The following is a 14493-nucleotide window of genomic DNA, read 5'->3' on the forward strand; positions in this document are numbered from 1 at the left end:
CTGGTGTGGAAGCAGCAGCAGCAGCCTGTGAAATCAACAAGGTGAAAACCAAACACTTATTTACTTGACTTATATTGTTCTTATTATCTATTTAACAAATTATATTCCAATTACTCTTATTACTTCCAGTATCCTCCGCTACTGAAACCCATTCAATTATATTCTAACGAATGACCGTGCGACTGCAGACACCAGGCGTCACCACATATAGATTATAAAGGTCATGACATGATGATATATCCCTGTCCGTCCGTCCGTCCGTTCGTTCATCGTGCCTCTGAAGCGAGAAACATCGTCCAGAATGAACTCCACATCCTCATTCTGTATTTAGTGTTTCAGTGCCACCTCATCTCACAACACAACACACCAAACGCGACCACGCAGGATTTCTGAATGTGAACTCTTTGTTTCCTTTCGTAGTGATTTGTCTCTCTTTTTTGAAAAACTAGCTCACGGTACAGTCTTTGCTTTTGTAAAAAAAAAAAAGAAGAATTACTGTTTTGTAGCTTTGGTGATGCTTTTGGCTCATTCAGACTCCACATGATTTCAGCTGCACAGAAATGTAAAGGTTGTAACGTTTCACTTCTCGTTATTATATTTATTTATTTATTTTATCCGCACAAAGTTGAGCTGTTTTATCTGTTTTGTTTTGTTTCTAATTTAATATCAGTTGACAGTGAAGTTGCTCGGCCTTCAGGTTTTAACGTCTGTTTTCCTTTGACACCAGTGTTTTTGTTACATCCACAGAAACTCTCCTTTCTGTGAGTTACTGCACATTTCCATTTGCTTCCATTCAAAATTGCTTCCTGTTTAAATCTACAGGCAAGAAATTCACTGGAAATAACAACACAACGACAACAATGTTGTTATATTTATGGTTACATGGCAAATTACTGTTAAAAACTAACATTTTAATAATTTTTTTGTAAATTGTGGAACAGAATAAATTGTCTTCCAAGACACAAAGACACACTGAAAAAAGTGATGCTAGCAAACATGGTAATATATTTTATAATTTATTATATATATAAACCTGAAATGATTATTCTAAGGAACTCAGAAGAATAAAAACTAAGTTCAAGTTGCGAATGATTATTTTACTCGGCTCTAATCAGACATAAAAATGTCACTTTATCCCAAATTTCCAATACAAATCAACGTGTTTAATCACAACAAGTATTATAAACTAAATATAGGTGAGTGCTAGCATCACTTTTGACAGTGGCGAAATAATTCTGATTAAATTTAATTTTCCCGTCCACGTGGGTTTTGTGAATTAAACGACTTCTTGTGTGTGATTCATGAATGTTTCCAGACATCACACTGTATTGTTTTAAAGTGACGACAGCTTCGTGCTAATCTGTGGTCACTCACGTGTCAACTCAAAATCCTATTTTGCACATTTATTTTCTCCACTGACGTCGTCAAATCAAACCTCTGAGTACGAGCAGGAAGTAAAGTTGACAAGAGTCCAGATATTGTGACATATTTCACTCGTGTCCAGATACGATACGATACAATACATCTGGTCTCTGAAAACTGAAAACACCGAAATCTGGTTATTCTCACATGAAATGGAGTTTCATTGGACTGGATCTGCTTTGATTGATTGATTGATTTTTTTTGTGTTTTTTGTGTGCTAAAGTTTTAATGTCAGGGTTGATGATTGATGATCTATGAAGCGACAGAAGTAAAGTTGGTCGTGGAGCTGAACATCTCCAATTATTATTATTATTATACAGTCTAAATCCATTATATTAAATAATAATTACTTTTTTCCTCAAACTACAAGTGATTAAATGCAAATTAAATCAGCACTGACTTCAGTTTTCTGCCTTTTTATGATAATATTTACAACATTAACCAGTGAAATGACCAACAGATCCAGTTCAGTGAAGCTGTTTTTGTTTCCTGCTCTTGTCCAAGAGGTTTTAATCAACTGATGATGTCACTGGAGGATTTAATTATTTCCCATCATGCCACAGTGTGTGATGATACTATACTGATGATGAGCATTTCTGTCATTTCTGTGTCATATGTTAAGTGAGTGAGGATGAAGATTACGTAAAAAATGTCCTTGTGTTTTCATTTAAACGCACAACTCCACGCACTCTCCCCTTTGACCCTTCACAGAAATGTTAACGCGCACACTTTTAGCCTTGTTTATCGGAGAGAGAAAAAACCCTTTAACTGTTAATTTGACAATCAGCGTTTTGATGTTTTTTTCTTTTCACCTTTGATATTTTCCAAAACAAAACCCACATAATCTTCTATAACAGATCTGGTTTCTTCATTTTAAATGATATTCTTTGGTTTGGATTACCAGAGCAGACAGAGAGATCATCACTATTGGATTAGCCTACTTTTATTAGTATTGTCCCCGGGTGGTGTTTTCTGTACTAATTGTCTTTAAACCTTGTTGTAAGATTCATTTGGTCTCTTGTTGTATGTGTTGTCAAGGGGTTACGGTGCTAACTGCTAACTGCTAACCCTGGTCTTTAATGTAAAAAACAAAACAGGAAAACATCAACAAAACTGCAATATGCCGTTAATTTCACATGTTTCCCCTCAGCAGCAGCAGCAGCAGCAGCGGTGGTGTTGGTGACTCACTCACTCACTCACTTGTGGTGGACGACGACACAGGAAACACTTGCTGGATGACACCATTCACTCTTTTTATCCTCCTGCAGTCTTTGCAGGCGGTTTCTCTTCTGAATGTAGAGGCGACACTCGAGATGCAGCAGCAGCAGCAGTTCAGTCAGACTGCGGGAAAATGACTCATGAAAGAAAAAAAGAAAAAGAAAAGACAAGAAAAAGCTGAATACACTTATTACACTACAGCCACACACACATACAAACACAAACACACACATCAATAAAGCTATTTTTTAAAATAAAGTCCAATTTTTCTAAAGACGGCTAAAAAAATCGAAATCTTTGCAGTCTCTCAAAGCCATAATCTGGTCCTCGTATGAATCGTTGTGTGCTCGAAAACAAGCATTTTCAACACATCTCTGCCCTCTTTCATGTGTGTGTCATTTATTTTGTGTGTGTGCGTGAGAGAGTGTGTGTGAGAGAGTGTGTGTGTGTGTGTGAAGTCGTCTGTGCATCGATTCTGAATGAAAAGGAGCACTTTATGGCATCTGTGTGTAGTCAAGAGGGCAATAGTGCTTGCTGTGATTTATTCTGTTGACTATGGTTGTATTCACTGTAACTGCATACCAAGCAATGCACTGATCCACACATTCTACATAACCTGTAATTTTATGGACATTTTGATTGCTACAAATTATTTGTGCCTTGGCCTTCTACAGTTTCAACAAATTTTTTCTTCATTGTAATATATTTTGATTTATTGATTTATTTATTTCTATTTTGGCCATGCTTTATCTTGCTATACGGTTGTCAAAACATGGCTGCTTTATGGCTAATATCTGTGCGAAAAGCTGCATTTACACATGAATACAAATATGAATTTCAACTTTATCCTCAGACACAGAAAGAAAATATTCTTTTTTTTTACTCTATTTAAATGGAGGTAAAAAACAAACAAACATGACCCTAACAGTGAGTTCACACTGGGTGCTAGGCGAATTTTTCGCGCGATAAGATTACATACAAAGTCAATGTAAAGACGCGAATGGCGCGACACGAATGAAGCGAACACACGAAATTCAATGCAACTTCAAAAATATTGAACTCAAGCAAAATATTCGCGCGAATGCCGCGAGTAAAAACAAATATTTCAGCGGGAAAACTCAAGCGAGGTGAATATTTCACTCGTGCCGGTGTGAACGCACTGTAAGACCTTAAATTTCTTTTCCACTAATATTCAAAAATATAAATTTCCAGAAACGTTTAGCATGTAGCTTAAAGAGTAAAACATTCCTCAATAAACATAAGTCAACTGCATTAAAATCTTGCCACAAACACAACTGCCGCCATGACAGAGGTTGAGTGGAAAACGGCGAATTACGCAAACTATCTGATGACAGGTGGATTCCACTAACATTCACTGTTAGAATAAACTACCGTATTTTCCGGACTATAAGTCGCGCTTTTTTTTGGTAGTTTGGCTAGCCATGCGACCTATATTTAGAAGCGACTTATATATCAAAAATATACGCTATGTCATCTACAGTATGACGCCGTACAGTGTTGCCAACTTGGCGACTTTCCAAACCCTCTTGGCTACTTTTTTTTGGGGGTAAAAAGCGACTAGCGACAAATCTAGCGACTTTTCCCGGCTATTAATTAAATGTTTCAAAAATAAATGCAACTTATACTGTAGGCCTATATGTTTTTTTCCTCTTCATGACGTTTTTTTTTTTGACAGATGCGACTAATACTCTGGTGCGACATATAGCCTAGTCTGGAAAATACGGTATATAAAAGGTGGCTACTGTAAGACGCGTAAGACAACTTTTTTTTGCTAACTCTGGATTACCACTGCCGCCCATGTTGTGTGAATTTTTAAGTCTTTGTGATTTTAACACTGTGACACGACCACACGTATGCTTTCAAATTAACATAGCCTAGCCTAATTAATGCGTTTCTGAATCTTTGAAAGTTTTTAACTCGGCCTTCGTGCATTTTCTTATAGCTTGTCACTTTACCTCAACCTGTCGAGAACATCCAACCCACAACAGTCAGCTGGTTCAGTGTTTGTTAAACTATTGAAATTGTATAGTAAACAGTGATATTAAATATTATTTATTTTTATCACAAATTATAATTTTAAAACACAAACGTTTCAGTTTCACCTCAGCTCGTTACACTGTGGGAAGCTGTTTGAAAAATGTGCCAAAACACCAAAACAGAAACTACTGTAGACCCAGTAGATCTATAGACCTCTGACATGGCTTTATATTCAAATCATGTTTTCATTTCTGTGTAAATGCGGCTGTTACAAGATTCACAGATATTACAGATGGCTTCATGTGAGTTCACTGACAGCAGCTTTTCTTTAATTTGGGGTCAGAAACAGTTTTGTTGTTCTTAAGTTTCATTTAAGGGAAGTTTGGACAACTTTACACTAGTGGCCTTCAGAGCTGTGCATCATTTTTCTCATTCCAGTTTGAAAAAAAGATAAAATAAAATAAACTTGCCATTTCTATTCTGTAGTAGACCACTTTTAATATTTTTTGTTTTGATGATATAATATGCAAATGTATTCTTACTTGATTTTTTTATTTTTTGTCTTTTCAATTGCACCAGTTATTAATAAAGTATTGAATTGAAAATCTTTGTGTATGGCTGAATACTTAACAAACCCTTTTATTTTAATTTCCCACAGAGGATAAACAGGAAAAGAAGCTCTGAGAAGTAAAAAGTAATATTAATACTGTGGACTAATAGGGAAATGTCGTTGTTTTAGTCGTCTAAACTTGTTAATTTTGGACAAAGTGTAGGCTACTTATATGAATATTAATACGGAACAAAATAGACAACCTGAATTGAGTTTCAATTGAAGCTCATAATAAAGGAAGTCGTAATTTTACTAAATTGCAGCAGCTCTGATCGACTGCAGTTCTTCTAGTGAAAAAATAAACTGCACACATAAATTATTCATGCTGTTATAATTGGTTATGAAACCAGGAGTTTCATTGAGGTTGCCCCTGACCCCACTACCACCTGGGCAGCAGCTTTATAGTTATTATTTCCTATTCTGTTCTTAGTTGTTTCTGAGTCTTATTACATTAAATTCACAATTTTGCATTTGTATGAGTGTCTTTTTTCCATTCACACTGGAGACAAAAAGTCACCTGTGTTGACCCATTACCTGCTGTTTCAAGTAGTTGAAACAAAGACTAATTAATTTGCATTTCCAAGTCTGACTTCTTTATAATATACTGCTGTTTTTCCATATTCTCCTTAATGAGCTTGAGAATGAAGGCAGCCACAGTGTCTGTACTGTAGGTGCCAGCTATTTCATCCCTCCTCAGCTAATTTTTTATTTAATTCCATCCCTTTTTTGTCATAATTATTAGCTAAAAGTCAGTGTATGTGTTCCCGGGGGGCAGCTGTTCCCAGGCCCTCAGCAGCCCTGTTTCCTCCTCGGCCAATTACTGCTGTGTGCCTGAATGTGCCTGAATGTGTCTGCCAAGGCGACCAAAGTGCCCACCAATCCCTTGTCATTAAAGACTCACATTCACTCCTCTCATTCACTGATCTTCCCCACGGCTCGTATGACACTCCAGCGGCTTATTACAGCCATTTAGCTGCCGCTGTAAAAAATGTCTGGCATTCTCAGTTAAATTCTTTCCTTTAAATAAGTCATAAGCTCTGCCCTGTCAGTGACACATGTGGTTATTATTATTATTGTTATATTTAACATGTGACAGGCCAATTGATACCGCAGTTAATCACACTGTAACAGTCAGTCTTTAACAGGTCAGCATTCAACACTCAAAGGGGGAAGCTCAAGACTCAAGACTCAAGACCACTTTATATTAATCCCTTAAAGGGCAATTCCATTTGGTGGCTCGCACACCACATGCTCATAGCACAAACACATAACATAACAGAGAAACCAGGAAAGAAAAGGAGGGTTGGCACTGGCAGCTGTGTGCAAAGTCTGCTAGTTACATGTAAGAAAATGAATAATACGTGATTAAAAAATAGGAATTCTAATAAATATCACCATTAAAAGTAGTATATCTCTAAGTCTCTGGGTAAAAAAAAAGAAATACACAGATAGTTTTGTTCAGCAGTCGGACAGCAGACTGAACGAAAGCAAGAGATTTAAATAGATATAAATAGAAAAACCTTTTTTAACGAAGAAATACCATGAAATGTTTGGACCACTAACAATAAACCTTCAGAAAGAAAGAATCCCCTTGAGTGTTGAACGCCGACCTGATAGAGGTCACAACGGCATGGTGTTATTAAAACAAACTGCTTAAGTTAAGATTAAGATAAAGTTAGATATAGCCTACTTTATGTTGTTACAGCAGCAGCTGGTACAAACACATAGTGCAAACAGAACAACAACAAAAACATACATAATGTAAAATTAATAACACGTGTACAATAAGTAGTTGTTATAAAGGAGTTTAGGACCCAGAAAAGGATCAGTTTCCTGAACTCACTGTTTTGATGCACTGTCAAGTCTCATGGCGTCAATTAGTGATGTGCAGATCGATACTGAAATATCGATACTTCCGATACCAGGTCTGTATGCTCTAGAATTGATACTCAAATGAAAATATCGATACTTTTGATACTTCAATCATTTGTGGTAATGCATATCATTAACAGGAACACAGTGGAAAGTGACTAAACTATTGAGATCTTGTCTAAATGACACGCAGTTGGTAGGAACTACTTTTTCTTCCACCTGGGTAAGTGCGTAACGCGTAAGCTGCTCACAAAGTCAGTCTGTGTAGAGTCAATGGCGGAGTGGAGAGGAGTCAAGTGTGGAGCTATTTCAGCGCCACAAACAGTGAAGATGAAGTCTGTAATATCTGTGGGAAACTAATAAACAATATTATAAATAAATACATTAATAGGCCTATATAAATATTATGTTTGTTTATCATTTTTAAATTTAATTTATGGTTTTATTATTTTACTTATGTTCTTTTTTTGTGTGTTTGAAACACTATTTTCGGCTATAGGCTATTCTAAACGAGGCCACTACCTCAATATAGGCTAGTTCAGAGTTTAAAGTAAATATATTACTCTGAAGTCTTGCATCCTTAGGATAGGAAGCTATGACTTGAAATACAGTACTTTTTATTTTATTTTATTACATTTACCAGGCACATTTGCACAAAGTATCGGTATCGAATCGGTATCGCCGATACCAGCCTGAATTTTACTCAGTATCAGATCGGAAAGGAAATTTGTGGTATCGAACATCACCTGCGTCAATCAAGCGGTAACCACGCCCCCCAAACCACACTCTGCCTTATCACTTCTTATTGTTTTAAGCGGGAGCAGCTGCCAATCAAATTCAATACAAGAAGAAGATGAAGAAAAAGAAAAAGAAAAATGAACATCATGGTTGGAGTACCATAAGACCATAAACTCGGTAGGAAAACATTTGGAAAGGTAATGAATCAAGACGGACTACTTCTTCTTACCAAACAATGTCGCCTGACGTTCATTTTCATATTCGACTGTAATCTTGGACACATCACGGAGGGGGAGTGAGACCTTGGACGGATTCGAAAAAAGCAACGGAGGAAAGATTAACTTACATATCGTCGGCGACGAGTGGCGGGCGGCTTGACTCGTTCCCGAGGCTTTTAATTTGATATTGGACGCCAGTGAGACACAATGAATGACAGCCACATCGCGGTCACCTACGTTAACCGTTGTTGCTACGCTACGGTCGTCATTTCCGGTGAGTGAGTGCACGACCAACGGGCAACGGCTGTTTGATCCGGGTACTGCTGCTTCCCCGCCGAAAACTAGTTAGTGAGCTAGTTAGCCAGCTAAGATAGCGAGCTAAGTTAGAGAACTAAGCTAGCGAGCTAAATTAGCCAGCTAAGCCATAGATGAGCTAAGCTAGCGAGCTAAATTAGCGAACTAAGCTAGCGAGCTAGTTAGCCAGCTAGTTAGGAAGTGAACAGACTTGGCTCTTATACTTTCTTCAGAAGTTGGTTATGCTGCTCTTGTGTTGTCTTTTTATTTATTTACTTTAACCCTATTATCTTTTTTTTCTGCCTCTCCTTTGTTTTAACTTTTGTTGTTTCAGACGCCTGAGTCTCCCTACGGGGATAAATAAAGGTATAAATAAATTAATCTAATTAGCCAGCTAAGCTAGAGAGCTAAGTTAGCAAACTAAGCTAGCGAGCTAGTTAGCCAGCTAGTTAGGAAGTGAACAGACTTGGCTCTCTTTCTAATACTTTCTTCAGAAGTTGGTTATGCTGCTCTTGTGCTGTCTTTTTATTTATTCACTTTAACCCTATTATCTTTTTTTTTTCTGCCTCTCTTTTGTTTTAACTGTTCAGACACTTGAGTCTCCCTACGGGGATAAATAAAGGTATCACTCAACAGTTAGCAAGCTATTGTACAATTTGCACAATGTAGGTTACCACACAACTCAACAGCCATTCGTGCTGATCTATAACCACAAATGTATTACCAGCTTTTCTATGTAATACGTTACCTAAACTCAGCTAAATTCACTTGACAGGCTAGGCTGTTCAGGCTAGCTAACATTAGCATAGCTTTAAGGGTAAAAGCTGTAAAATAAAGCAAATTAGTCATTTTATTGTATCAGATTTAGCTATCATAACACTCCCTCACTCAGCTAACTGTGGCAGGATTTCTTTTTCTTTTTTTTTTAACCAGCAGGATAAAATCACTCTGTTGTAACTTGAGCAAATAAGAACAGCAAAGAGCTTTCAGTCGGTGCTTTCATTGTTTTTCATCATTGACTTTGTGCCATGTTGTGTTTGTGTCTTGTGTTGTTTGTTCAATATGTTTGTTGTGTGGGGTAGAGCTGCTCCGACAAGGTGAGGATAATCTTTAAATGTCAGTGGAGTTAGTACATGACTGTGCTAGTTTACCTATTTGGCATTAGGTTTGTGAGAGAGAAATTACATTTTTAAACAGCAACAAATTTAACAGCCTTTTGTTTTTCATACATCTAGACTGCCTTGGCATTTAAATGAGTGTTTTTCAGTGTGCAATTTACTCTAGCTGCTATCCTAAAGTCCTATTTTTTCAGGGTAATACATCTACTCTGGACAAAGATGAAATGGTGTCGTGTGCTCTCTGGTAGGTACAAGTGCAGAAACAAGACTATTTGCCGACTGTTACAACAGAGTGATGAATTACATCTGAATTTAAATCAATGTTTATGACCTTAAAGTTGGGTATTTTTTGCAGTGGAGCAGGTGGATTAGGTCTGGGATCAGTGCCCAGCCTGCAGCCAGACACCATGTTTTGTTGTGTTTTGTGTGTATATGTGTGTGTGTGTGTGTGTGTGTGTGTGTGTGTGTGTGTGTGTGTGTGTGTGTGTGTGTGTGTGTGTGTGTGTGTGTGTGTGTGTGTTCTTTTTTTTTGGCCATTCAGCTGCCAACTGCTGCTGTTCAGAGAGGAGGGAAAACAGGCATCGTTTAATCCTTATCTGACTGTAGGTGTGTGAGACACTGGGTGAGGTTTGATGCTGCCGGGGCGTCGGCGGCACTGCGACGCTACCAGGAGGTTTCCAGGAGCAGGTGAGCTGCGTTTTGCTGGTTTTTTAACTCAGTGAATCAGAGGGCGTGTAAAAAAAAATTATAATTATCTCACAGCTTGAGGCCTTGGACTGTGAGAGTGAGTGAAAACAATAGATTGAGTGGATTGCCAAGTGTCAGATTTGAAATTCAGACACTCTTCTCCGTGTTTTATCTCTGTTTCAAACCCGAAAGCTAAATTACAGACTCTAAATGAGAAGTTGTATGACTGATAAGAGCCCGGTTCTGTTACTTGAGTTAGTTTTTCTTGTTTTGACACCCATTTTACTCCATCTATGTAATGATTCATACCCTTCAAATAATACACTTTCTTTAATTAATATATAAACATCACAGTTTAACCTGTCGCTGTACATTTCTGTGGACATAATTCATGATTTCATGCGAATGACAAATTGTTTCCCAGATGAGTTGTTGATTTTTACAGATGCTTGCTGCTGCTATTGGATGAATGGATGATACATGCTTTTTTTTACTGCAGCCATCAAAACAGAGCAGGGATAAAATCCGACATTATGAAGTAAAATCTTAAAGGTATAACTTTTTTCCTTCGTGACGCAGTTTCCACATGGATGAAAGTGTTTCATATGAGGAAAAGAAAAGTTTGACCAGGGCTCAAAGTCAACCTGCAGATCGAGCGGATAAATCAAGAGAAACTTCGATCCATGTTGTGTTTTTGTGTTTTTCAGCAGGACCATGGCAGACACACATTATCCACGCTCCTGCTTCATTGTTTGTGTTTCTGCTGTGTTACTACTCGTCCTCCTCGGCCAAGGTAGGTCTGAACATATCCTGATTTAGCTTGGTCTGGTTTTTCAACTAGAGACCTCTATTTCCTCAGTCAAATTTACGTATATGACTTGACTAAGGAACGTCTCTAACCTCTCCCATATTAACAAAAAAACATATCTGTTATTTTCTTAAAGCATAGTTTTAGTTTCATCGCTGCACTTTCTTTACTGTAATTGTCAGCAATTAAAAGCATATTACAGCACTTTGCAATGTATGTATAATATTTTAGCTGGCATCTTTCAATTCAGTGAAACCCAGTTGAATCAGGTCAGTTGTGTTGTGTGCTGGAGTTGTACCGAAGATCTTCACTGAAGAAATGAAGTTCAAGTCACAGATGATGTGAAGGCTGCAGCTTTCGCGCTTTTTGATTTCAGTCACGGTTTTATTTGATGCTTAGTAATTTACTCAAACAGTTACAAAACAACTTGGAAGATTCAGGGTACATAAACATAACTGTAAACTTCACTTTTAAATGTAATTTCTTTCTTTCTTTTTTATCTCGCTGCAGCGTTAAGACACAGACAGAAGGAAGACAGACACAGAAGAGACGTCCTGGACTCCACAGGTGATTCTTATCTCTTCTTATTCCTCCCATTCATATTATTTATAATGTGAGTTTGTAATAAATCTGTTTCTATCAAGGATTTAGTTTACTCATGACCGATGATGTTGCTGGTCATCAGTGTTTAACCGTGACTTTTATTCTTCTCAGCATCAAAACACACAGATTACTCTTATGGTTTAAAATCGGCAGATATTGAAAAATGAAATAGTAAATGAGGAAGAATGATCATAGATCTTTTCAAAACTGAAAATGCATTTGTCCCTAATTATCCACCATTACATTAGCCTCCACCAGCTGACAAATAAATGTGATTGAAAACTGAACGTTCGTGGAAGATGTAAGAAATCATCCACAAGATGTGATTATAAAAACAAAGACATCCAAGTTACATATCTATAATTAATGAAATGTCAATAACTGGCTCAATATATGAGACTAACCCTTACACTGACCTTGTGTCAGTAAAGTAACCACCACCCCAGGGCCTAATGCCTCTGGCTAACTGTCCCTTTCCTGTCGTTTTTACTACGTCGTGCAATTACAAAGCCGCGTTTTGCTGACGATGCTAATTCCATAATAGAGATTAAAAGCAGAATAAGCTCCCATTGACTTTACTGTCCGCTTTTATTTCCCAGAAATCCCAGCAGAGCTCATCGATCCAGCTGCCATCGACCTCACTCCCCTGGTCAATACTTTAATAAATTCAAGCCAATCAGGTACGTTGTCATAATATCATTCAAGCGGAGGATCAATGCTGGGCTGTAAATCTTTCATGTACGTCATGATTAAGCCACAGCTTCAGTCTGTTCCTCTGGTTGTTGTTTTTTTTTTCCTGCAGAGGTCAAACTGCTGCTTAGAGTCATGAAATATCAGCTTTAAAGGACGAGTCCACTCAGATCACTCAGGAACGTTTGCTCTGAATGTGAACCGTATTCACAAAGATCCCTAGAGTAAGAGTTGCTCTTAGTGATGTTTTTCTAAGAAAAATCTTTACTAGGACCTTGGTAAGATAAAAGTTATTCACAAAGCATCATAGCCCTTAAAGAGATAGTTCAACATTTTGGCCCATTGCCATAATCCCTAAAGTCATAGCAGTAGGTTTGTGACCTGTAATTGTCGGTGCAAGCTGTTTTTAGAACGGCGAGCTGCTCAGAGCTACGCTACGGAGGCTCATGGGATTTCTTGGTTTCCCTCATCAAACTCATCAAATACACAATCCAACAACTCCACAACGCTCTGGTGGACAAGTTGTGAGCTGCACATTCACCACGCTATGAGATAATAACACAACGTTACCAGACAGAGTTGTTTTAGAGGGAAATACAGAGACTGCTTGATGAAAAACTGTCCCTGAAGGCAACGCGCATCAGCTGTTTTGCATGAATTTACCTCTAAAACAACTCTGTCTGGTAACGTTGTGTTATTATCTCATAGCGTGGTGAATGTGCAGGTCACAACTTGTCCACCAGAGCGTTGTGGAGTTGTTGGATTGTGTATTTGATGAGTTTGATGAGGGAAACCAAGAAATCCCATGAGCCTCCGTAGCGTAGCTCTGAGCAGCTCACAGCTCGGCAGTTCTAAAAATAGCTCGCACCAACAAATAAAGGTAACAAACCTACTGCTATGACTATAGGGATTATGGCAATGGGCCAATTTGACAAAATGTTGAACTATCCTTTTAAGAGAGCTCTTAAGGTGACAAACAAGAGGAGCGAGGAGGACTTCTAGGAGGCCTAAGAGTTTCCTAAGCAGAGAAGGAAATGACAGAAATAGAGATATTCTCCAAACACTGAATGACAGTGATTTAATGAAACACTACAGATTAGACTGATAAAAGATTAGTTTTAATTTTAGTAAATAGTTGACCACTTAGTAAATATTCCTCATTAACATAAAATTGAAACTAGAAAGTAGTTTTAATGACAAACATGGCGATTAAACATAGTGGTGGTGTAGTCTTAATACAGTGCTGATAGTTCATCTCTAGGAGTGCATTTGGGTTTTTGGACCATCCCAGTCATCAGTCATTTACGCTGCAGATCCAGTGTGAAGTGTAATTACTCCCCGGTCTCGTCCGTCAGGTTCCCGTCAGCTCTTCTCCCTCCTCAGCGTGACGTCCTACAGCTCTCTGGCCCTGCACAAACTCACCCTGCTGGTCTACAACAGTAAGTGTTGACGTCCTCGTATGAACTTTGACCTCCTCTGTAGATGCTCAGTGACTGAAGGGAATAAACTGTAGAACCAAATCAGCCTGGGTTAGCAGCGGTTGTGTGTTTAGAGCTGACTGTAGCAAATATAACTTGGTCAGTGATGCCATCTTGTGGTGTGAGCGCGTAACTGCCTGTTGTGGATATAACTTCATTATAGTAAAAAGCTTTAAAGTCTTAACATGGATTAAGGATTTCAAAAATAAATGCATAAAGCAAAATTATATAATCAGTGAAGAGAAGCACTGCATTGATTCTGTCCATATATTTAACCAGTGAATGTAAAAACAGAACAAGACAGAGTTCCTGCTGGTGATTCAAATGTTTTAGGTTTGTGCATTTGAAGAAGGAAAAAAAAGGTTGAGATGTTTAAAAAAAAAAAAAATAGACATGGAACATTAAAAATGCTTGAATTTATGCAGTTGAAATAGCCGGACACTCATTCAGTATTTGTTGTTCTTGTTACTTAGCTCATAAACTCACTGTTCAGTGTCTGTGTCTGTTGCCCACATTAGAAATTATCTTTAATTGTGTTCGAGAAGAAAACACAATACGCTCCCTATTTGAGGGATGATTGGGGAAAATATGTGTTTATGGAAACATGAGGAATGTCAGCTGATGGATCGGTTATATTCATTTTTTTACACCCTGATATCAATAGAGACCCGATTGGTTGGACTCTACTCAGGAGTCCCTTTCAGACTCATCAGAGATTAAAATTAGAAAGTTGTGTCAC

General features: G+C 37.9%; 2 protein-coding genes across 2 annotated transcripts in view; one reads left to right on the forward strand and one right to left on the reverse strand.

Moving 5' to 3' along the window:
• LOC311001062 (tripartite motif-containing protein 16-like) overlaps positions 1 to 14493 on the reverse strand; it is a gene marked incomplete at its 3' end in the record, with an annotated part of 113118 nt that overhangs the window by 92734 nt on the left and 5891 nt on the right. The window lies entirely within an intron of this gene.
• hhla1 (HHLA1 neighbor of OC90) overlaps positions 10059 to 14493 on the forward strand; it is a 34418-nt gene continuing 29983 nt past the window's right edge. The window contains exons 1-5 of the mRNA XM_083990705.1: positions 10059 to 10175; positions 10883 to 10968; positions 11494 to 11550; positions 12186 to 12266; positions 13632 to 13715. Of these exons, the coding sequence (XP_083846831.1) occupies positions 10890 to 10968; positions 11494 to 11550; positions 12186 to 12266; positions 13632 to 13715 (301 nt within the window). The 5' untranslated portion in view covers positions 10059 to 10175; positions 10883 to 10889. The remainder of the gene's footprint in view (positions 10176 to 10882; positions 10969 to 11493; positions 11551 to 12185; positions 12267 to 13631; positions 13716 to 14493) is intronic.

The sequence above is a fragment of the Trachurus trachurus genome, assembly GCF_905171665.1.
Source record: "Trachurus trachurus genome assembly, chromosome: 17".
Taxonomy (NCBI): domain Eukaryota; kingdom Metazoa; phylum Chordata; class Actinopteri; order Carangiformes; family Carangidae; genus Trachurus; species Trachurus trachurus.